The sequence below is a fragment of the Agelaius phoeniceus genome, chromosome 32 (genome assembly GCF_051311805.1).
Source record: "Agelaius phoeniceus isolate bAgePho1 chromosome 32, bAgePho1.hap1, whole genome shotgun sequence".
NCBI classification, from domain to species: Eukaryota; Metazoa; Chordata; class Aves; order Passeriformes; family Icteridae; genus Agelaius; species Agelaius phoeniceus.
The window spans coordinates 1,569,116-1,591,802 of record NC_135296.1 but is presented as its reverse complement, the minus strand read 5'-3'; the positions used below and the strand labels follow the sequence as shown (position 1 = coordinate 1,591,802).

General features: G+C 58.9%; 2 protein-coding genes across 2 annotated transcripts; both read left to right on the top strand.

Annotated features, from left to right (window-relative positions):
* Positions 1 to 741: 741 nt before the first annotated feature.
* On the top strand, positions 742 to 13,039 carry TGFBR3L (transforming growth factor beta receptor 3 like). Its single transcript, XM_077192225.1, has 8 exons — positions 742 to 1,032; positions 1,871 to 1,984; positions 2,841 to 3,108; positions 4,777 to 4,938; positions 5,335 to 5,433; positions 5,937 to 6,038; positions 6,731 to 6,833; positions 12,985 to 13,039. Exons 1-8 carry the CDS (start codon positions 742 to 744, stop codon positions 13,037 to 13,039), a joined length of 1,194 nt encoding a protein of 397 aa, XP_077048340.1.
* A 2,710-nt stretch (positions 13,040 to 15,749) lies between these two features.
* Positions 15,750 to 22,339, top strand: UBL5 (ubiquitin like 5). The gene is made up of 4 exons (XM_077192279.1): positions 15,750 to 15,870; positions 19,111 to 19,194; positions 20,732 to 20,769; positions 22,107 to 22,339. Exons 1-4 carry the CDS (start codon positions 15,815 to 15,817, stop codon positions 22,148 to 22,150), a joined length of 222 nt encoding a protein of 73 aa, XP_077048394.1. The 5' UTR covers positions 15,750 to 15,814; the 3' UTR covers positions 22,151 to 22,339.
* Positions 22,340 to 22,687: the final 348 nt, after the last annotated feature.

Genomic DNA, 22,687 nt, shown 5'->3' with positions numbered 1-22,687 from the left:
GGGGGACATTGGGACATGGGGAAGCGCAGGGGGACATGGGGAAAGGGGATGGGGACACTGAGGACAGGGACAGGAAAGTGGAGGGTGGGGACATTGGGGACACGAGAGATGGGACGTTGGGGACACTGGGGACAGGAGAGGTGGGACATTGGGGACAGGCTGACATTGGGATGGGGACAGGGACACAGATGGAGGTGGCACAGGTGGATCTTGGGGACATCAGGATGGGGACAGGAGGGTGGAGGGTGGGGACATCGGGGCTGGGGACAGCGGAGGGACACGAGTGACACTGGGGACACAGGAGGGGATGGCACAGGGGACACCGGGGACACGGGGGGGACACGGGCACGGGAGGGTGGCAGAGACCACGGGGTTGGGGACCCGGAGGGACAGCAGGGACAGCTGGAGGGTCCGGGTGACACCGGGGAGGGCACTGGGGACATCGGGGCGGGGACACCGGTGGCACCTCAGGGACATGCGGGGGCACTCGGGTGCCACCCCCGTGACGTCCCCGCGGCCCAAGGGTGTCACCATGGCGACGGGGGGGGCGGAGGGGACACGGGGACATCCCCCCAGCGTGGGCGGGAGCCGCGGGGACACCTTGGGGACAGCGGGGACACCTTGGGGACAGCGAGGACAGGATGGCAGCGCCACCGGGCACCCCCCGGGCCCTCCCCGTCCTCATCCTCATCTTCCTCCTGCCCGGGGGGGGTCCCGCAGGTGGGGGGGACAGGAGGGGACATGGGGGGGACAGGAAGGGACAGGAGCGTCCTGGGGGGGACATTGGGGGACCCCGGGGGGGACTTTGGGGGGACCAGGAGGGTCCCGGGGGGGACACTGGGGGGGGACCCGGGGCACGGGGGGGTCCTGGGTGTCGGGGGGGGCCGGGTGGCCTGGAGGGGACACCCAGAGGTGTCACCGCCCCCAGGGCCCCCCCCGGGCTGGCCGTGGGGTGACCCCGCCCCCACCCCGGGACCCCCAGTGTCCCCCCCGAGAGCCCCCAGGGCGCGCTGCAGCGGGGACCGGCCCGGGGTGAGTGCGGCACTGGGGAACTGGGGGGAACTGGGGGGAACTGGGAGCACTGGGGGGAACTGGAGGGAACTGGGGGGAACTGGGATGTACTGGGAGGGAACTGGGAGCGCTGGGGAGAACTGGGATGTACTGGGAGGGAACTGGGGGGAACTGGGATGTACTGAGAGGGAACTGGGAGCGCTGGGGAGAACTGGGATGTACTGGGGGGGAACTGGAGGGAACTGGGATGTACTGAGAGGGAACTGGGAGCACTGGGGGGAACTGGGGGGAACTGGGAGCACTGGGGGGAACTGGGATGTACTGGGAGGGAAATGGGGGGAACTGGGATGTACTGGGAGGGAACTGGGGGGAACTGGGAGCACTGGGGGGAAATGGGGCGAACTGGAAGCACTGGGGGGAACTGGGAGGAACTGAGGGTGAGTGGGAGGGGGCACTGGGGGTGACTGGGAGGGAACTGGGAGCACTGGGAGTGTCACAGGGGAGCACTGGGGGGAACTGGGTTGAAAGCGGGAGGGAGGGAACTGGGAGCACTGGGAGGTTACTGGTGGCACTGGGGGTTACTGGGAGGTCACTGGGGGTTACTGGGAGGTCGCTGGGGGCTACTGGTGGCACTGGGATGGCACTGGTGGCACTGGGATGTCACCGGTGGCACTGGTGGCGCTGCGATGTCCCTGGTTGGTGGCACTGGTGGCACTGGGATGTCCCTGGTTGGTTTCACTGGGGGTTACTGGTGGCACTGGGATGGCACTGGTTGGTGGCACTGGGGGTTACTGGTGGCGCTGGGATGTCCCTGGTTGGCCTCACTGGGGGCGGGGCCCGCGCTGACTCCGCCCCTCAGCCCCAGTGCCCGCCCCGCCCCCCCCGGCTCCGCCTGGACGTCGCCGCCTCCCCCGAGTTCGGAGCGGCCCCGGGACCGAGAGCGGTGCCCGCGGGGGGACGCGTGTTCCTGCAGGTGAGGGGACAATGGGGACACGGGGACCGTGTTCCTGCAGGTGAGGGGACAATGGGGACACGGGGACCGTGTTCCTGCAGGTGAGGGGACAATGGGGACATGGGGGACAGTGGGGACACGGGGACGGTGTTCCTGCAGGTGAGGGACACGAGGGATACAGGGGACACGGGGGACAGGTGAGGGGACAGAGGAGGGGACAGGGGACAGGTGAGACACGGGGGGATACATGTTCCTGCAGGTGAGGGGACAATGGGGACGGTGTTCCTGCAGGTGAGGGGACAGGGGGGACACGTGGGACAGGTGAGGGGATGCGTGTTCCTGCAGGTGAGGGGACAGGCGACAGGTGAGGGGACAGGAGAGGGGAACACGGGGACACGGGGGGGGGACACGGCGGGGGGGGGCACTGGAGGGGGCGTGTTCGTGCAGGTGAGGGGGGAACGGGGGGGGTCCCGATCCCCATCGCTCCCGTGTCCCCCCGTGTGTCCCCGTGTCCCCCCCGTGTCCCCCTCTCTGTCCCCCCGTCCCTGTCCCTATCCAGGTGTCTCCCTCCCGCCGGGACCCCTCCTCTGTCCCTGTCCCCTGCGCAGGTGTCGCTGTCCCTGTGATCCCTCTGTGACCCCCTTGTCCCTGTCCCGGTGTCGCTGTCCCCCCATGACACCCCTGTCCCTGTCCGTGTCCCCGCAGGTGTCGCTGTCCCCCCTGTGACCCCTCTGTCCCTGTCCCTGTCCCTGTGTCGCTGTCCCCATGACCCCCAGTCCCTGTCCGTGTCGCCGCAGGTGTCCCTGTCCCTGTCCCGGTGTCGCTGTCCCGGTGTCGCTGTCCCCATGACCCCCTGTCCCTGTCCGTGTCCCCGCAGGTGTCGCTGTCCCGCGCTCCCCCCGGGCTCGGTTTCTCGCTCCGCCGCTGTTTCGTGTCCCCGCGCTCGTCCCCGGGCCCGCCCCGGGGTCCCGCCCCGCTGCCGCGGCCGCTCGTGGTGCTGCGGGGCGGCTGCGGCGCGGGGCGGGCGCGGCGGCGGCTCCGGGGCTCGTTCGTGCTCCCGGCGCGGTTCCCGGAGCCGCTGCAGTTCCTGCACTGCCGCCTGAGCCTCTGCCGCCACCGCACCGGGACCGGCACCGGCACCGGCACCGGGACCCCGCCCGGGCTGCCCCACGGTACCGGCCCGGCAGCGGCGCCGCCGGACGGGAGATAACGGGGGGTGGGATAATGGGGGTGGGATAACGGGGGTGGGATAATGGGGGTGGGATAACGGGATAGCAGTGGGGATAACGGGGGGGGGGATAACGGAGATGGGATAACGGGGATGGGATAACGGGGGTGGGATAACGGGGATGGGATAACAGGAGTGGGATAACAGGGGGTGGGATAACGGGGATGGGATAACGGGATAGCAGTGGGATAATGGAGATGGGATAATGGGATAGCAATGGGATAACGGGAGTGGGATAACAGGGGTGGGATAATGGGAATGGGATAACAGGATAGCAGTGGGATAACGGGGGGGGATAACGGAGATGGGATAACGGGGATGGGATAACAGGAGTGGGATAACGGGGGTGGGATAACAGGGATGGGATAATGGGATAGCAGTGGGATAATGGAGGTGGGATAACGGGGATGGGATAATGGGAGTGGGATAACGGGGGTGGGATAACGGGATAGCAGTGGGATAATGGGGATGGGATAACGGGGGTGGGATAACGGGGATGGGATAACAGGGGTGGGATAATGGGAGTGGGATAACGGGGATGAGATAATGGGATAGCAGTGGGATAATGGGGATGGGATAACAGGGGTGGGATAACAGGGATGGGATAATGGAATAGCAGTGGGATAACGGGGATGGGATAATGGGGATGGGATAACGGGGATAAAGGGATAACGGGATAATGGGAATGGGGGTAACAGCGGGACTGCAGTGGGATAACAGGGGTGGGATAACAGAGATAACGGGATAATGGGATAACGGGATAGTGATGGGATAACAGCGGGGCAGTGCAGGACTGCAGCAGAATAACGGGATAATGGGAATGGGGATAACAGGAATGGGGTAACAGTGGGACCATGGTGGGGTAATGGGGGTGGGATAACGGGACAGCAATGGGATAACGGGGATAGCGGGAATGGGATAACTTGGACGGGATAACTGGACATTGGGAATGGGATAATGGGGTAAGAGCGGGATAGTGATGGGATAACAGGGATGGGATAACAGGATAGTGATGAGATAACGGGATAGCGGGCGTGGGATAATGGGGATAATGGGATAGCAATGGGATAATGGGATAATGGGAATGGGATACCAATGGGATAATGGGATAATGGGAATGAGATAACAGCCGGGCGGTGATGGGATAACGGGGTAATGGGGATGGGATAACGGGGATAGTGGGAAAGGGAAAAATGGGATAACAGGGGTGGGATAACAGTGGGACAGCAATGGGATAACAGGGATAGCAGGAATGGGATAATGGGGGTGGGATAACGGGATAACAGCAGGATAACAGGACACTGGGAATGGGGATAATTGGAATGGGGAGACAATGGGATAACAATGGGATAACGAGAATGGGGATACAAAGGAAATGGGGGACACCAGGAATGGGGGACACGGGGGATGGGGACAGCCCTGAACCGGGAGTGGGACACGCTGGGGACACCCACCGGGAACAGGGGACAGCGGGAGCGGGGCCATGGCAGCACCGGGAGCCGGGGGACACCGGGGGTGGCACCGGGGACACCGGGGGGCTGTGGAGGTGCCGCCCCCCGGTCCCGCCCCCGTTAACGCCGCCCCTTCCCCCAGTGCCGGGCCGAGCTTTGTCCCCGCCCAGGGGGCGGAGCCTCCGGTTCAGGCCCCGCCCCCCGGCCCCGCTCCGGCCCCGCCCCCGGGCGCGCGCTGCGCACCGTGACCCGCCCGATCGTGGTGACCCTGGGGACACCCGCGACCCCCGCGCCCGGTACGGGACCCCCGGGCGGGGACACCCCCGGGACCTCCCCTGGGGACCCCAGAACCCCAAACTCCGCTCCAACCCCGGGACCCCCCCACTGGGACCCCCTCACTGGGACCCCCCTCACCGAGACCCCCGGGCGGGGACCCCCCCAAACCCCCCCGGGACCCCCAACCGAGACCCCCCTGGGGACCGCCCGTAACTCGGGACCCCCTGACAGAGACCCCCCCCCCCCTTCCCGGGACACCCCCGGCCCAACCGGGACCCCCCAAACCGGGACCCCCAAATCCCTCCCCCCGGCCAACCGGGACCCCTCCCCAAACCGGGACCCCCCCCACAGCTGGGACCCCCAATTCCCCCCCCCCCGCTCCCGGTGCCCCCCAATAACCGCCCCTCCCCTCCCAGGTGCCCCCCCGGGGCTCCCCCCGCTGCCGTTCCCGCCGCTCCCGCCCCTCCCGCGCCCCCCGCCCCCACCCCGGGAGCGGCCCCGGGCCCCCCCCGCGGGTGAGTGACAGGAATGGGGGGGGGGGGGCGGCACCGGGACCCCCGGGACTGGGGAGTTTGGGGGGTCCCGGAGCCCCGATTGTCTTTTTGGGGGGGTCCCGGAGCGCTGGGTCCTTCCCGGGGGGGGGTTGGGAGGGTGGGGAGGAGACCCCCGGCTCTTTTTATGGGGGGGGGGGGGGGGTCCCGAACTCCTGGGTCCCTTTTGGGGGGATTTGGGGGGGATTTTGGGGGTTTCCGGACCCCTTGGGGGGGGTTTTGGGGGGGCTGCGGGGGGGTCGCGAATCCCGGGTCCTTCCTGGGGGTGTTTGTGGGGCTGGGGGGGTCTCGGGGCTCTGGGTTCCCTTTTGGGGGGGGGTCCCGAACCCTGAGGTCCCTTTGGGGGGGCGTTAGGGGGGAATTTGGGGGGTTCCGGCCCCAGGGGGGGTTTAGGGGGGAATTTGGGGACTCCCGGCCCCCACATTTGGGGGTGTCACGATTTTGGGGGGCTGACGCTGCCCCCCCAGCCCCCCCCGTGCCCCCCGGGGCCGTGGCCGCCGTTTCCTTCGGTGCCTTCGTGGTGGGGGCGGCGCTGGCGGGGGGGCTCTGGTTCGTGCACGGCCGGACAGGTGAGGGACCCCCCCCCGAAATCATCCCTGTCCCCCCCAAATCATCCCCTCAATGTAATCCCCCCTCCCCAAATAACCCCCAACCCCCAAAAGACCCCCCCAACAATTTCCCACCCCAAATAATCCCCCTCCCCAAAATATCCCCCTCCCTAAAATCACCCAATCCCCCCAAATACCCCCCAAAATGATCCCCATCCCAAAATGATCCCCATCCCAAAATAATCCCAATCCCAAAATGATCCCCATCCCAAAATAGTCCCCATCCCAAAATGATCCCCATCCCAAAGTGATCCCCATCCCAAAGTGATCCCCATCCCAAAATGATCCCCATCCCAAAGTGATCCCCATCCCAAAAGAACTCCCCCAAAACAATCCTCACCCCCCCAAATAATCCCCCTCCCCACAATAACCCCCCCACAATAACCCCCTCCCCAGAACAATCCCCACCCCTAAAATCCCCCTGAACCCCATCCCTGGGCCCCGCCCCTCCCCCAGACCCCCCCAGGGCTGGGACCCCCCCCGAAACTCCCCCTTTGCCCCCCCCAAACCCCCCCAGGACCCCCCAAATTCATCCCCCCCCCCAATTCCCCTTTAACCGAGACCCCCCCAAATCCTCCGAGCCCCCTCCCCCCCCCAGTTTGGGGTGGGACCCCCCTCCCCTCCCCCTCTGATCTCTGCCCCTCCCCCCGCAGCCCCCCGGGCCCCCCCCGGCCCCAGCGCTGCCCCCCCAGCCCGGGAGGGGCCAGGTACTGGGAGCACTGGGAGCACTGGGAATGGGCACTGGGAGCACTGGGAGCAATGGGAGCACTGGGGATGGGGACTGGGAGCACTGGGAGCACTGGGAATGGGGACTGGGAGCACTGGGGGCACTGGGGGGGATCTTGGGGGATACTGGGAGGGGATACTGGGGGGAACTGGGAGGGACGTGGGGGTATTGGGGGGTCACTGGAAAGGGATACTGGGAGTACTGGGGGGAGCTGGCCCAGTAACCCAGTGCTGGTTATACTGGAGTGTCATATGTGACACTGGGAGCACTGGGGGGACAGAGGCCCCCAGGAGTGACAGGACCTGGGGGTTTTGGGGACCCCGTTGGGCCAGGCTGGGGGTGTGGGAGGGGCCAGGTTGGGTCTGTCCCTGTCCTCACTGTCCCTGTCCCTGTCCCTGTCCCTGTCCCCTGTCCTCACTGTCCCTGTCCCTGTTCTGTCCCTGTCCCTGTCCTCACTGTCCCTGTCCCTGTCCCTGTCCTGTCCCTGTTCCTGTCCCTGTCCCTGTCCCTGTTCTGTCACTGTCCCTGTCCTCACTGTCCCTGTCCCTGTCCCTGTCCCTGTCCTGTCCCTGTCCCTGTCCCTGTCCCTGTCCTCACTGTCCCTGTCCCTGTCCCTGTCCCTGTCTCTGTCCCTGTCCCTGTCCCTGTCCCTGTTCCTGTCCCTGTCCTCACTGTCCCTGTCCTCACTGTCCCTGTCCCTGTCCTCACTGTCCTGTCCTCACTGTCCCTGTCCCTGTCCCTGTCCCTGTCCCTGTCCCTGTCCCTGTCCTGTCACTGTCCTGTCCCTGACCTCACTGTCCCTCTCCCTGACCCTGTCCCTGTCCCTGTCACTGTCCCTGTCCCTGTCCCTGTCCTCACTGTCCCTGTCCCTGTCCCTGTCCCTGTCCTGTCCCTGTCCTGTCCCTGTCCTGTCCCTGTCCTGTCCCTGTCCCTGTCCCCGATCATTGGCAGCTCTGAGCGCTCGCCCTGAGCGATTCCTGCGAGCAAAGGGAATTCCGGCGCTGGAGATGCCCCCAGCAGCTCCTCCAGCCCCGTGGAGCCATCGCTGCCTGCTCAGGACACCCCAGCAGTGGCTCCAGCAAGGGCAGAGCTGCACCCCGGGGTCATTGCACGGGAGGGGGGAGACAGAAGCAGCAAACGGCGAAATTAATTCATTAATTAATCCTTAATTAATCAAAAGTTCTGCCAATGTCTGTAACCGATGAGCGCTGACGCCTCCGCTCGTTAAAATGTCCCGATCGTGCAAAGCTTTGCTGAGGGGGGGAGAGGGGAGCGGCCCTTGGGGAACCCCCACATCTTGGGGGAACCCCCACCTTTGGGGAACCCTCCCACCTTTGGGGAACCCCCACCTTTGGGGGAACCCCCACCTTTGGGGAACCCTCCCACCTTTGGGGGACCCCCCACCTTTGGGGGAACCCCCACCTTTGGGGGAACCCCCACCTTTGGGAAACCCCCACCTTTGGGGAACCCTCCCACCTTTGGGGGAACCCCCCCCATCTTGGGGGAACCCCCGTTTCCTGCTGTGATCATCGAGGGTCCGGCCTTTGTGGCACCCCAGCCTCTAGGGACCCCTCACCTTTGGGGAACCCCCGGCCCCTGCTATGACCATTGGAGGTCCGGCCTTTGGGGGAACCCCCACCTTTGGGGAACCCCCCATCTTGGGGGAACCCCCCCACCTTTGGGGATTTGGGGAACCCCCCAGCCTTTGTGGGAACCCCCCACCTTTGGGGAGCCCCCCAGCTCCTGCTCCGTGCTGAGAATGAAATCTGCCACTGCCCTCCTGGAGCTGTGACTCGGCTCCATCCCCATCGCTGCGCTCCGGGGGGCTCAGGGCTTTCTCCAGGCTGGGAGCAGCCAAAGGAGCCCCAGGGTTTGGGGTTTGGGGAGAGGAGCGCATCGGGGGCTGCAGGGGGTCCCATGGGGGGCGGCTGGGAGCTTCAGGGGGTCCCACAATAGAAGGCTGGAGGTCCCAGGGGGTGCCCAGTGAGGAGATCGGGGGGGTGCAGGGTGTGCAGGAGGCTCCCGGTGCAAGCAAACAGCGGCTGCCGAGGGTCCCGTGCCCGGGAATGGGCGGGTCAGGGGGGTCCCGGTTCAGGATAGGGGGGTACAGGGGGGTCCCGGTTCAGGATAAGGGGGGTACGGGGGGGGTCCGGTTCAGGATAAGGGGGTACAGGGGGTCCCGTTCAGGATAAGGGGGTACAGTGGGGTCACGGTTCATGATGAGGGGGTACAGGGGGTCCCCGTTCAGGATGAGGGGGTACAGGGGGTCCCCGTTCAGGATGAGGGGGTACAGGGGGTCCCGTTCAGGATGAGGGGGGTACAGGGGGTCCCAGTTCAGGATAAGGGGGTACAGGGGGGGTCCCGGTTCAGGATGAGGGGGTACGGGGGGTCCCGGTTCAGGATAAGGGGTACAGGGGGGTCCCGGTTCAGGATAAGGGGGTACGGGGGCTCCCGGTTCAGGATAAGGGGGTACAGGGGGTCCCCGTTCAGGGATAAGGGGGTACAGGGGGGTCCCAGTTCAGGATAAGGGGTACAGGGGGTTCCCGGTTCAGGATGAGGGGGTACAGGGGGTCCCGTTCAGGATGAGGGGTACAGGGGGTCCCCGTTCAGGATGAGGGGGTACAGGGTGGTCCCAGTGGCGGAGAAGGGAGGGCAGGGGGGCTCCGTGCCCAGAGGTTCGGGAGGGTCTCCATGCCCGGGAATGGGGAGTTCAGGGGGTCCCGGTGCCGGGGGTCCCTCTGTCCCCTCGCTGCCCCCCAGGAGCCCCCCGGAGCGCCCCCAGACCCAGCGCTGGGGCCTCGGCCCCGCCCCCGCTCGTGATTGGCGCCGCCGCCGCGCCGCAGCCAATGGCAGCCAGCGATGTTGGTGACATCACCGGTCGCTGGGCAGATCCCAGAGGCGCCGTTTGGGAGGCGCGAAAGTGACCGAGGGACGCGGCGGGGGCGGGAAATCCAGCGCTCCCAGTTCCACCCAGCGCTCCCCAGTTCCACCCAGCGCTCCCAGTTCATTCCCAGCGCTCCTAGTTCCACTCAGTGCTCCCAGTTCATTCCCAGCGCTCCAGTTCATTCCCAGTGCTCCCAGTTCCACTCAGTGCTCCCAGTAGTGCTCCTTGGTTCCTCTCCCTGCTCCCAGTTCCACCCAGTGCTCCCAGTTCACTCTGAGCGCTCCGAGTTTGCTCCCAGGGCTCCAGTTCACTCCCAGTGCTCCTGTGCAAAACTCCTTCATTAAAACTTTAATTCCTGTCCCTGTCCCCGTCCCATCCCTGTTCCCCATCCCCTCCCTGTCCTCGTCCCCGTCCCCATCCCTGTCCCCATTGCCATCCCACAGCTCCAGCTGGTGCCACCATGGTCTGTGCCCTTTTGGGCGGTGGCCTGGAGGTGCCTCTGCTCATCCAGCGCTCCCTGACCTTCATCTGTGATCTTCATCCCAAAATCCATCCCAAAACTCCATCCTCAGCTGTGTCCTCCATCCCTGACCTTCACCCCAAACCTTCATCCCAAACCTTCATCCAGAATCCATCCCTGCCGTCCATCCCAAACCTTCATCCCAGAGATCTGTCCCACATCTTCAGCCCTGGCTGTGATCTCCACCCTGACCTCCATCCTTGCCCTGCATCCCTGGCTGGGTCCTCCATCCCAAACCTTCATCCCAAAATCCATCCCTGCCCTCTATCCCAGACCTTCATCCCAAAATCCATCCCTGCCCTCTATCCAGACCTTCATCCCAAAATCCATCCCTGCCCTCTATCCTAGACCTTCATCCCAAAATCCATCCCTGCCCTCCATCCCAAACCTTCATCCCAAAATCCATCCCTGCCCTCTATCCCAGACCTTCATCCAAACCTTCATCCCTGGCTGTGCCTTCCATCCCTGACCTTCATCCCTGACCTTCATCCCAGAAATCCATCCTATATCTTCATCCCTGGCTGTGATCTCCAAACTGACCATCCCTGGCTGTGTCCTTCATCCTTGACCTTCATCGTAAACCTTCATCCCAAAATCCATTCCTGCCCTTCCTCCCAGACCTTCATCCCAAAATCCATCGTAAACCTTCATCCCAGACCATAATCCCAAACCTTCATCCCTGGCTGTGCCCTCCATCCCTGACCTTCATCCCAGACCTTCATCCCAGAAATTCATCCCCCATCTTCATCCCTGGCTGTGATCTCCACCCTGACCTTCAGCCTGAATCCTCCATCCCTGATCTCCATCCCAAATCTCCATCCAAAATCCATCCCTGCCTCCATCCTTGGCTGTGTCCTCCATCCCTGACCTTCATCCTTGACCTCCATCCCAAAATCCATCCCTGACCTCCATCCCAAACCTTCATCCTAAAATCAATCCCTGATTTCCATCCCTGACCTTCATCCCAAACCTTCATCCCTGACCTCCATCCCAAAATCCATCCCTGTCCTTCATCCTCCACCTCCATCCCAAACTTTCATCCCAAAATCCATCTCTGATCTCCATCCCAAACTTCCATCCCAAACCTTCATCCAGAAATTCATCCCAAATCTCCATCCCTGGCTGTGATCTCCACAATGACCTTCAGCCCTGACTGCATCCTCCATCCCTGACCTTCATCCCAAAATCCATCCTAAACCTTCCTCCCCAACCTTCATCCAGAAATCCATCCCAAATCTCCATCCTCAGCTGTGTCCTCCATCCCAGATTTCCATCCCAAACTTTCATCCCAAAATTCATCCCAAAACCCATCCCACATCTTCATCCCTGGCTGTGATCTCCACACTGACCTTCAGCCCTGTTGTGTCCTCCATCCCAAACTTTCATCCCAAAATCCATCCTTGATCTCCATCCCAGACCTTCATCCCAGAAACCCATCCCAAATCTCCATCCTTGCTTGTATCTTCCATCCCAGATCTTCATCCCTGACCTTCACCCCAAAGTTTCATCCCAAAATCCATCCCTGCCCTTCATCCCAAAATCCATCCCTGCCCTTCATCCCAAAATCCATCTCTGACCTTCATCCCAAAACTTCATCCCAGATGTTCACCCCAAAACTTCACCCCAAATCTTCATTCCAGATGTTCACCCCAAACCTTCACCCCAAACCTTCATCCCAAACTCCATCCCTGCCCTCCCTCCCTGGCTGCAGCTGCTCTGGGAATTCCACCCAGCTCCTCACAGCCCAGGGTTTCTCCTGAATCTCCCAAAATCCCCCTCAAATCCCCCCAGATCCCCCCAGTCCCCCTTTGTCCCAGGATTTGGGGGATTTGGGGGAATTTGGGTTGGATTTGGGGGATTTAGGGGAGATTTGGGGTGGATTTGGGGTGAATATGGGGAGATTTGGAGGAATTTGAGGGAATCTGGGTGTTTGGGGGGGGTTAGGGGGATTTGGGGTGGATATGGGGGATATGAGTTGGATTTGGGGGGATCTGGGGAGATTTGGGGGAATTTAGGGGGATTTGGGGTGGATTTGGGGAATCTGGAGGGTTATGGGGGGTTTAGGGGGGGATTTGAGGGATTTTGGGGATTAAGGGGAATTTGAGTGAATTTGGGGGAGATTTTGGTGGATTTAGGGTGAATATGGGGAGATTTGGAGGAATTTGGGGAAATCTGCGGTGTTTGGGGGGATTTATGGGGGATTTGGGGTGGATTTAGGGGACTTGAGGTGAATTCAAGAGGATTTTGGGTGGATTTGGAGGGATCGGGGGATTTGAGGGGTTTAGAGTGGATTTGGAGGAACTTCGGGGAATCTGACGGGGGATTCAGGCAGATTGGGGGTGGATTTGGGGGATTTTGGTAGGATTTAGGGGTTCTGCAGGGGATTTGGAGGAATTTGGTTTGGTTTGGGAATTTGGGGGGGATTTAGGGCTTGTTTTGGGGAATTCTGGGATGTTTGGTTTGGATTTAGGCAGATTTGGGGTGGATTTGGGGGGATTTAGGGCGGATTTGGGGTTTTTAGGCGTGTTTGGGGGATTTAGGGCAGATTTGGGGTGGATTTGGGGGATTTTGGGGGCATTTGGGGTGAAAATTTCCCCCGTGGGTCGGGATGAGGCTCTGAAGCCGCTTTTGCTCAAACCGAGAAGAAAAAAAAAAAAGAAGAAAAAAAGCGACTTTGGGGAAAAATTTTAATAAATTTATAAATTTATAAACTTTAACACATTATAAAAGTTATCAATTTATGAACTTCAATAAATTCCCCAGCCGTTCCCCTCAGGCCCGGCCGCCTCTTTGCGCTGCCCGATGACGTCACTTCCGGCGCGCCTCTCTGACGTCACCCCCGGTTCCGGCGCGGCTGTGGCGGAGCGAGGAGGCCCCGGAGGTACCGGGGGCGATTTTGGGGGGTCCCGGGGGGAATTTTGGGCTCCCGAAGGGGCTCAGGGGGTGCTCGGGGGGTCCGAGAGGGAGCGGGGCCGGTTCTGGGGGCGGCCTCGGGGGGTCCCGGGGGTGGGACCGGGACTTTTCCCGTTTCGCTGCCTCCGTTACCGACCCCGCTTCCCTTTTTCCCCCTTTCCCCCGTTCTTTCCCTGTTCCCTCTTTCCTCCTCTTTCCCTCCCGGTTTTCCCCCTTATCCTCTTTTTCTCCTTTTCCTCCTCTTCTCCTTTTCCGTTTTTCTCCTTTCCTCCTCCTCCTTCCCTTTTCTTCGTTTCGCTCTTTTCCCTTTTCCCCTTTTTCCCTTTCCATTCTCCTTTTCTTCCTTCCCCTTTCTCTTCCCCCTTCCCCTTTTTTTCCCTTTTCTTCTGTTTCCCCTTTTCCTCTTTCTCTTTTCTCCATCCACTTTCCCTTTTTTTCTCTTTTCCTCCATTTCCCGTTATCATTTCCTCTTTCCCGCCTTTTCTCCCTTTTTGCTCTTTTTCTCCTTTTCCCAATCCCCCCATTCCAATTTCCCATTTCTCCTTTCCCCCCCTTCTTCCCATTCCCATCTCCCCTTTCCCCCTTTCCCTTCATTCCAATGCCCCTTTTCCCCTCCTCTCCCACATTTACCCATTTCTATTTTCCCCCTTTCTTCCCTTTTCCCCATTTCCCCTTTTTCTCTTTTTCCTCCCATTTCCATTTGCCATATTCCCATTCCCATTTCCCCCTTTTCCTCCTTTTTCCCCCTTTTCCCCACTTTCCCCCCATTTCTCATCCTCTTTTCCCTTTCCCCATTCCATTTCCTCCTTTTCCCCCATTTCCTTTTCCATTTCCCCTTTTCCCTTTTTTCCCCATATTCCCATTCTCAATTTCCTTTTCCCCTTTTTCTCATCCCCTTTTCCCCCATTTTCCCCCATTTTCCCCCATTTCCCCTTTCCCCCTTTTCCTCCCTTTTTCCCTCATTCTCATTTTCCCTTTTCCCCCCCTTTTCTCACTTTTATCCCCCTTTATTTCCCTTTCCCCCATTTCCCCTTTTCCCCTCATTTTCCCATTTTCTCTCTTTTTGCTCTTTTTCTCCTTTTCCCCATTTCCATTTCCCCCATTCCCATTTCCCTTTGTCCCCTTTCCCCCTTTTTCCCCCTTTTTCCCCTTTTCCCCCTTTTTCCCCTTTTCCCTTTCCCCATTTTTCCCCATTTCCATATTCCCATTTCCCCTTTTCCCATTCCCCTTTTCCTCTTTTCCTCTTTTTCCCCTTTTCCCCCTTTTCCCCATTTCCCATTTTCCCCTTTTCCCCCTTTTTCTTCTTTTTTCTCATTTTCCCCATTCCCATTTCCCTTTCCCCCCTTTTTCCCTCATTTCCCTTTCCCCATTCCCATTCCCTCTTTTCCTCTACTTTCCCCTCTTTTTTTCCCATATTCCCTTTTTCCCTCATTCCCCTCATTCTTTTCTCCCTTTTTTCCCCTTTTCCCCCCTTTTTTCCCCCTTTTTCCCATTCCCCATTTCTCCCTTTTTTCCCTGTTTTCCCCCTTTTTTGCCTTTTCCCCTTTCCCCTCATTCCCATTTCCTTTCCCCCCTTTCCCCCTTTCTCACCCCTTTTTTCCACATTCCCATTTCCCATATTCCCCATTTCCCCTTTTTCCCCATTTCCCCTTTCCCCCTTTTTCCTCCTTTTCCCCATTCCCATTTCCCTTTTTCCCCTTTTCCCGCATTTTTCCCACTTTTACCCCCTTTTCCCCATTTCCCACATTCCCTTTGCCCCCATTTCCCCTCATTCCCATTTCCATCTCCATTTCCTGTTTTTCCCCTTTCTTTCCCATTTTTCTCCTTTTCCCCTCTTTTTCCCCCTTTTCCCCATTTCCCCTTCTTCCCTTTTCCCCCTTTTTCCCCTTTTTCTTCTTTTTTCTCATTTTTCCCATTCCCCCCCTTTCCAATTTCCCATTTCCCTTTTCCTCCATTCCCATTTCCCCCTTTTTTCCCCTTTTTCCCCCCTTTTTTCCCTTTTTCCCTGTTTTTTCCCCATTTTTCCCCTTTTTTCCCCTTTCCCCCTTTTTCCCCTTTTCCCCCTCTTTTTTTCCCTTTCCCCCCTTTTCCCCCCTTTTTTCCCCTTTTCCCCCTTTCCCTATTCCCCTCTTCCCCTTTATCCTCATTTTCCCATATTCCCATTTCCCCTTTTTCCCCATTTCCCCTTTCCCCCCCTTTTTTCCCCTTCCCCCCCATTTTTCCCATTTCCCCCCATTTTTTCCCATTTTTCCCCTTTTTTCCCCATTTTCCCCCTTTTCCCTCCCATTTTTTCCCCTTCCCCCCCTTTTCCCCCCATTTTTCCCATTTTTCCCCTTTTTTCCCCTTTTTCCCCCTTTACCCCCATTTCCCCTTTCACCCTTTTTCCCCATTTTCCCCCCTTTTCCATTTCCCATCCCCATTTCACCCTTTTCCCCCTCTTTTTTCCCCTTTTTCCCATATTCCCCACTTTCCCCATTTCCCTTTTTCCTCCTTTTCCCCATTCCCATTTCCCTTTTTCCCCTTTTTCCCATTTTCCCCTTTTCCCCCCATTTTTTCCCCTTTCCCCCCATTTCCCCCCTTTTTTCCCCCTTTTCCCCCCTTTTCCCCCATTTCCCCCCATTTTCCCCTTTTCCCCCCATTTTTCCCCATTTTTCCCATTTTTTCCCCATTTTCCCCCATTCTGTTCCCAGCCCATGATCGAGGTCGTCTGCAACGACCGCCTGGGCAAGAAGGTCCGGGTGAAATGCAAATATCCCAGCTGGAAAACCTGGGGATTGGGGGATTTGGGGGCATTTTAGGGGAATTTGGGGTTTGGGGAAGGTTCTGGGGGGATTTGGGGCACTTGGGGGGGATTTGGGGCATTTAGGGAGGATTTTAGGGATGTTCTGGGGGGATTTGGGGGCATTTTGGGAGGTTTTTGGGGAGATTTTGGGGCATTTAGGGGGGATTTTAGGGGCGTTCTGAGGGATTTGGGGTTTGGGGAAGGTTCTGGGGGATTTTGGGGGGATTTGGGGGATTTAGGGAGGATTTTGGGGGGATTTTAGGGGCGTTCTGAGGGGGTTTGGGGAAGGTTCTGGGGGATTTGGGGAGGTTTTGGGGAGGTTTTGGGGCATTTAGGGAGGATTTTGAGGGATTTTAGGGGCATTCTGAGGGAGGATTTGGGGTGTGGGGAAGGTTCTGGGGGGGGATTTGGGGGCATTTTGGGGGGATTTGGGGAGGTTTTGGGGCATTTAGGGGGGATTTTAGGGGCGTTCTGAGGGGGTTTGGGGTTTGGGGGAGGTTTTGGGGGGATTTGGGGGCATTTTGGGGGGACTTGGGGCATTTAGGGAGGATTTAGGGGCGTTCTGGGGGGTGTGGGGAAGTTCTGGGGGATTTGGGGAGGTTTTGGGGAGATTTTGGGGCATTTAGGGGGGATTATAGGGGCGTTCTGAGGGGATTTGGGGTTTGGGGAAGGTTCTGGGGGATTTTGGGGGATTTGGGGGATTTAGGGAGGATTTTGGGGGGATTTTAGGGGCGTTCTGAGGGGGTTTGGGGAAGGTTCTGGGGGATTTGGGGAGGTTTTGGGGAGGTTTTGGGGCATTTAGGGAGGATTTTAGGGGCGTTCTGGGGGGATTTGGGGTTTGGGGAAGGTTCTGGGGGATTTGGGGCATTTAGGGAGGGGAGGATTTTAGGGGATTTTAGGGGCGTTCTGGGGGAATTAGGGGTTTCGGGAAGGTTCTGAGGGGATTTGGGGAGATTTTGGGGCATTTAGGGAGGATTTTAGGGGGCATTTTGGGGGGATTTGGGGTTTGGGGAAGGTTCTCGGGGAATTTGGGGAGGTTCTGGGGGGATTTGGGGGATTTAGGGGCCTTCTGTGGGGATTTGGGGTTTGGGGAAGGTTCTGGGGGGATTTGGGGGCATTTTGGGGGATTTGGGGAGGTTTTGAGGAGGTTTTGGGGCATTAGGGAGGATTTAGGGGGATTTTAGGGGTGTTCTGAGGCGGTTTGGGGAAGGTTCTGGGGAGATTTGGGAGGATTTTGGGGGGATTTAGGGGCGTTTTGAGGGGATTTGGGGTTTGGGGAAGGTTCTGGGGGATTTTGGGGGGATTTAGGAAGGATTTTGGGGGGATTTTAGGGGCGTTCTGGGGGGGTTTGGGGAAGGTTCTGGGGATTTGGGGAGGTTTTGGGGCATTTAGGAGGATTTAGGGGGATTTTAGGGGTGTTCTGGGGGGGATTTGGGGTTTGGGGAAGCTTTTGGGGGGATTTGGGGGCATTTTGGGAGGACTTGGGGAATTTGGGGGGATTTGGGGGCATTTGGGGAGGTTTTGGGGGGATTTGGGAGGTTTGGGGCATTTGTGAGGACATTTGTGAGACTGGATTTTAGAGGTGTTCTGGGGGATTTGGGTTTGGGGAAGGTTCTGGAGTGGTTTTGGAGGATTTTGGGGTTGTTTTGAGGTTTTGGGGCAGGTTTTGGGTGTGTTTGGGCTGGTTTTGGAGGATTTTGGGGTTGTTTTGGGGCAGGGTTTGTGGGTGATTTGGGAGTTGTTTTGGGGCAGTTTTGGGATGGTTTTAGAGCAGGTTTTGGGGTGTTTTGGGTGTGTTTTTGGGGACTGTTTGGGATGGTTTTGGGGTTGTTTTGAGGTTGTTTTAGAGGATTTTGGGGTGGTTTTGGGGCAGGGTTTGTGGTTGTTTTGGGGCAGTTTTGGGATGGTTTTAGAAGATTTGGGGCAGGTTTTGGGGGCAGGTTTAGAGGATTTTGGGGGTTGTTTTGGGGGCAGGTTTGAGGTGGATTTAGGGTTGTTTTGGGGCAGATTCTGGGGCAGTTTTGGGAGTTGTTTTGAGGCGGTTTTGGGGCGGTTTTGGAGGATTTTGGGAGTTGTTTTGGGGCAGGTTTTGGGTTGTTTTGAGGTGGTTTTGGGGGCAGTTTCAGGGCGGTTTTGGAGGATTTTAGGGTGGTTTTGGGGCAGGTTTTTGGGGCAATTTTGGGGCGGTTTTGGGGTATTTTGGGGTTGTTTTGGGGCAGGTTTTGGGTTGTTTTGAGTTTTTAGAGGATTTTGGGGGGGTTTTGGGGTAGGGTTTGTGGTTGTTTTGGGGCAGTTTTGGGATGGTTTTAGAAGATTTGGGGGCAGGTTTAGAGGATTTTGGGGGCAGCTTTGAGGTGGATTTAGGGTTGTTTTGGGGTAGTTTTGGAGGATTTTGGGGTGGATTTGGGGTTGTTTTGAGGCGGTTTTGGGGCAGTTTTGGGGTATTTTGGAGTTGTTTTGGGGTGGTTTTAGGATTGTTTTGAGGCGGTTTATGGGGCAGTTTTTGAGGATTTTGGGGTTATTTTGGGGCGGTTTTGGGGGCAGTTTTGGGGCAGGTTTTGGGTGTGTTTTTGGGTCTGTTTGGGGTGGTTTTGTAGGATTTTGGGGTGGTTTTGGGGCAGGGTTTGTGGTTGTTTTGGGGCAGTTTTGGGATGGTTTTAGAAGATTTGGGGCAGGTTTGGAGGATTTTGGGAGTTGTTTTGAGGCGGTTTTGGGGCAGTTTTGGGGTTGTTTTGGGGCGGCTTTGGGGTATTTTGGGGCAGGTTTTGGGGGCAGTTTTGGAGGATTTTGGGAGTTGTTTTGGGGTGGTTTTGGGGTTATTTTGGGTATTTTGGAGTTGTTTTGAGGTGGTTTTGGGGGCAGTTTTGGAATATTTTGGGGCGATTTTGGGGGTTGTTTTGGGGCAGGTTTTGAGGGCAGTTTTGAAGGATTTTGGGAGTTGTTTTGGGGTATTTTGGGATTATTTTGGGGCGGTTTTTGGGGTTATTTTGGGACGGTTTTGGGGTTATTTTGGGGCGGTTTTGGGGGTTATTTTGGGGCGGTTTTGGGGTGGTTTTTGGGGTTATTTTGGGGCGGTTTTTGGGGTTATTTTGGGACGGTTTTGGGGTTATTTTGGGGTGGTTTTTGGGGTTACTTTGGGGTGGTTTTGGGGTTGTTTTGGGGCGGTTTTGGGGTCCCTCTGTGCCCTTTTCCTTGACGGCGGGGCAGCCCCGAGGATTCCATCCGGGACCTGAAGAAGCTGATAGCGGCACAGACCGGCACCCGCTGGGACAAGATCGTGCTCAAAAAATGGTCTGGGGCATGGGGGGCATTGGGGGGCATGGGGGGCACCTGGGGGGAATTGGGGGCACATGGGGGGGGAATTGGGGGCATCTGGGGGGAATTGGGGGCACCTGGGGGGCATCTGGGGGCATCTGGGGGGGGGCATGGGAGGTATCTGGGGGGGAGCATTGGGGGCACCTGAGGGGGCATTGGGGGCACCTTGGGGGAATTGGGGGCACCTGGGGAAGCATTTGGGGCACCTGGGGGGGCACTGGGGGCACCTGGGGGGCATTGGGGGCATCTGGGGGGCATTGGGGGCACCTGGAGGGCATTAGGGGGCATGGGGGGCATTGGGGGCACCTGGGGGCATCTGAAGGGGCTTTGGGGGCACCTGGGGGGGGGCATTGGGGGCATCTGGGGGACATTGGGGGCATCTGGGGGGAACTGGGGGCATCTGGGGGGCACCTTGGGGGGGGGCATTGGGGGCATCTGGGGGAGCACCTGGGGGGCATTGGGGGCATCTGGGGGGGGCATTGGGGGCACCTGGGGGGAATTGGGGGCATCTGGGGGGTTTTGGGGGCACCTGGAGGGAATCTGGGGGCACACTGGGGGCACATGGGGGGCATTGGGGACACCTGGGGGGGCATGGGAGGGTATCTGGGGGCATTGGGGGGCATCTGGGTGAGCTTTGGGGGCACCTGGTGGGGAATTGGAGGCACTTGGGGGGTGCATTGGGGGACATCTGGGGGGCATTGGGGGCACCTGGGGGCATTGAGGGCACCTGGGAGGCTCTGGGGAGCACTGGGGGGCACCTGGGGAGCAACTGGGGGCACCTGGGGGCAATTGGGGGCATCTGGGGGGCACCTTGGGGGGGGCATCTGGGGGCACCCTGGAAGGTTTGAGGGGGCTCTAGGGAGGAACCCCAAAGGACTGGGGGGGGGCACTTGAGGGGTTTTGGGGGCGTCTGGGGGGTACAAGGGGTTTGAGGGGCACCTGAAGGGTTTTAGGGGCCACCTGAGGGGTTTGGGGGGCTCTAGGGGGCACCTGAGGGTTTTTGGGGGAGGGTCTGAGGAGGCACAGGGGGTTTGGGGAGGGGTTTGGTGGCCTCTAGGGGGACACCCCAGGGGTTTTGGGGACACCTGAGGGGTTTGGGGGGCACTTGGGGGGTTCTCAGAGGGCACTGAGGGGTTTGGGAACACCTGGGGCGTTTTAGGGGTTTGGGGAGGGGTTTGGGGGGAGCCTGAAGGGTTTGGGGCCCTCTTGGGGGGCACCTGAGGGGTTTGGGGCCACCTGAGGGGTTTGGGGGGACTCTAGGGGGGCACTTGGGGGGTTTGGGGGAGGGTCTGAGGGTTGGGAGAGCTTTGGGGGAACCCCAGGGCATTTGGGGGCTCTAAGGGGGCATTTGGGGGGCACCTGAGGGGTTTGGGGGGCTCATGGGGGCTCTAGTGGGGATTTTGGGGGGTCAGGAGGGAGTCCCAGGGTTTTGGGGGTTCATGGGGGGGGGGGGGGGGGTGCTCCCTGCTCTGGGGTTTTGGGGAGGGGGTGACGCCTCCCCCCCCCCCCCCAGGTACACGATCTTCAAAGACCACGTCACGCTTGGGGACTGTATCCACCAAGACCTAACCCCAAAAACCTGACCCAAAAACCCCCCCAGAATCCCAAAAACCCGACCCTAAAACCCCCCAGAACCCCAAAAACCCAACCCCAGAATCCAAAAAACCTGACCCCCAGAAAAACCCCAAAAACCTGACCCCCAAAACCCCCACAGAACCCCAAAAAAAACCCCAAAAACCTGACCCCCAAAAACCCCAGAGAACCTCAAAAACCCAACCCCAGAACCCCTAAAACTCCAAAAACCCAACCCCAAAACCCCCAGATTCCCAATAACCTGAACCCAAAAACCCAACCCCAGAACCCAAAAAACCTGACCCCAAAAACCCCACAGAACCCCAAAAACCTGACTCCAAAAATCTGACCCTAAAACCCCCAGAACCCCTAAAACCCAACCCAAACACCCCCAGAACCCCAAAAACCCCAAAACCCCCCAGAAACTCTCCCCAAAATCCTTCAACCCCCACAACCAACCCCAAACGCCCCCGAACCCCTAAAACCTGATCCTAAAATACCCCCAAAACTCCAAAAATCCCAGAACCCTCAAACCCCCAGAAACTCTTCCCAAAATCCTTCAACCCCAAAACCCCAACCCCAAAACCCTTCAACCCTAAAATCCCCCAGAACCCTTCCCCAAAATTCTTTAACCCAAAACTCCTCAAAAACCCCTCAAATCCTCCAACCCCAACCCCCTCCCCAAAATCCTCCAACCCCAAAACCCCAACCCAAAACACCCCAAAAACCCCCAGAAACTCTTCCCAAAATCCTTTAACCCCAAAACTCCCAAAATCCTTTAACCCCAAAAATCTCACCCAAAAAAAACCCCCAAAGCCCCAAATCCTCCAACCCCAACCACTTCCAGAACCCCAAAAGCCCCAGAACCCCAAAACTCCCCAGAAACTCTCCCAAAACCCTTCAACCCCAAAACCCTAACCTTAAACACCCAAAACCCCCAGAAGCCCAAAAACCCCAGAGCTCCTCCCCAAAACCCTTCAACCCCAAAACCCCAACCCCAAACACCAAAAGAAACCCCAAATCCTCCAACCCAAACACCTCCAGAACCCCAAAACCCCCAAAATCCTCCCAGAGACTCTCCCCAAAATCCTTGAAGCCCAAAACTCCAAGCACCCCAAAAAACCCAAATCCTCTTCCCAAAATCCTTCAACCCAAAAATCTGACCCAAAACACCCCAAAAACCCCCAAATCCTCCAACCCCAACCACCTCCAGAACCCCAAAAACCCCAAACCCCCCCCAGAAACTCCCCAACCCCAAACCCTCCCACCCCACCCACCAAAAACCCCAAATTTGTTTTTCTTGACGGCGCCTCCAGATGAGATCCACGACGGGATGAACCTGGAGCTCTACTACCAATAGGGCCCCACCAGTAAAACCCAGTACAAACCAGTACAAACCAGTATAACCCAGTACAGACCAGTCCGGACCAGTGCAGCCAGCCCAGTGCTCCCAGTACCTCCCAGTATATCCCAGTTCCCTCCCCCATTTTCCCCCATTTCCGGCCCGGCCCCGTTTGTTGATCAATAAAGGCGATTTTGGGGCCTCCGAGCGATGTTTGGGATTTTTCTGACCATACCCTGGGGCCTGTGTCGCGATATCGCGATTTTAAGGCCACACCCGGAAGTTGTGTGGCGATATCGCGATTTTAAGGCCACACCCGGAAGTCGTGTCGAAATATCGCGATTTTATGGTGACATATCGCGATGTTTCCCACGGGGGTACCCGAGCCTGGGAACGCAGAGCTCCCGGCAGGGATAAACCCCGCGATATGTGGGGATCGCCGGCGATACGAGAGGAGAATCGCGACAGAGGCTCGGAGCAGGCGCTGCTCGGGGCAGCCCCATCGTCATGGTAACGGCGGGTTTCCAATCAGGCGCCGCGCGGGGCAGCCCCGCT

What these genes read in the sequence shown, in the direction of transcription:
- TGFBR3L (XM_077192225.1), top strand. Translation starts at nt 742, where the DNA reads ATGGGGGGGACAGGAAGGGACAGGAGCGTCCTGGGGGGGACATTGGGG. An exon ending in GCCCCGGGCCCCCCCCGCGG is followed by an intron (nt 5,434 to 5,936) that starts GTGAGTGACAGG and finishes CTGCCCCCCCAG; the next exon opens with CCCCCCCCGTGCCCCCCGGG. An exon ending in GGGCACTGGGAGCACTGGGA is followed by an intron (nt 6,834 to 12,984) that starts GCAATGGGAGCA and finishes CGTTCCCCTCAG; the next exon opens with GCCCGGCCGCCTCTTTGCGC.
- UBL5 (XM_077192279.1), top strand. Translation starts at nt 15,815, where the DNA reads ATGATCGAGGTCGTCTGCAACGACCGCCTGGGCAAGAAGGTCCGGGTG. An exon ending in AAGGTCCGGGTGAAATGCAA is followed by an intron (nt 15,871 to 19,110) that starts ATATCCCAGCTG and finishes ACGGCGGGGCAG; the next exon opens with CCCCGAGGATTCCATCCGGG. An exon ending in AAGATCGTGCTCAAAAAATG is followed by an intron (nt 19,195 to 20,731) that starts GTCTGGGGCATG and finishes CCCCCCCCCCAG; the next exon opens with GTACACGATCTTCAAAGACC.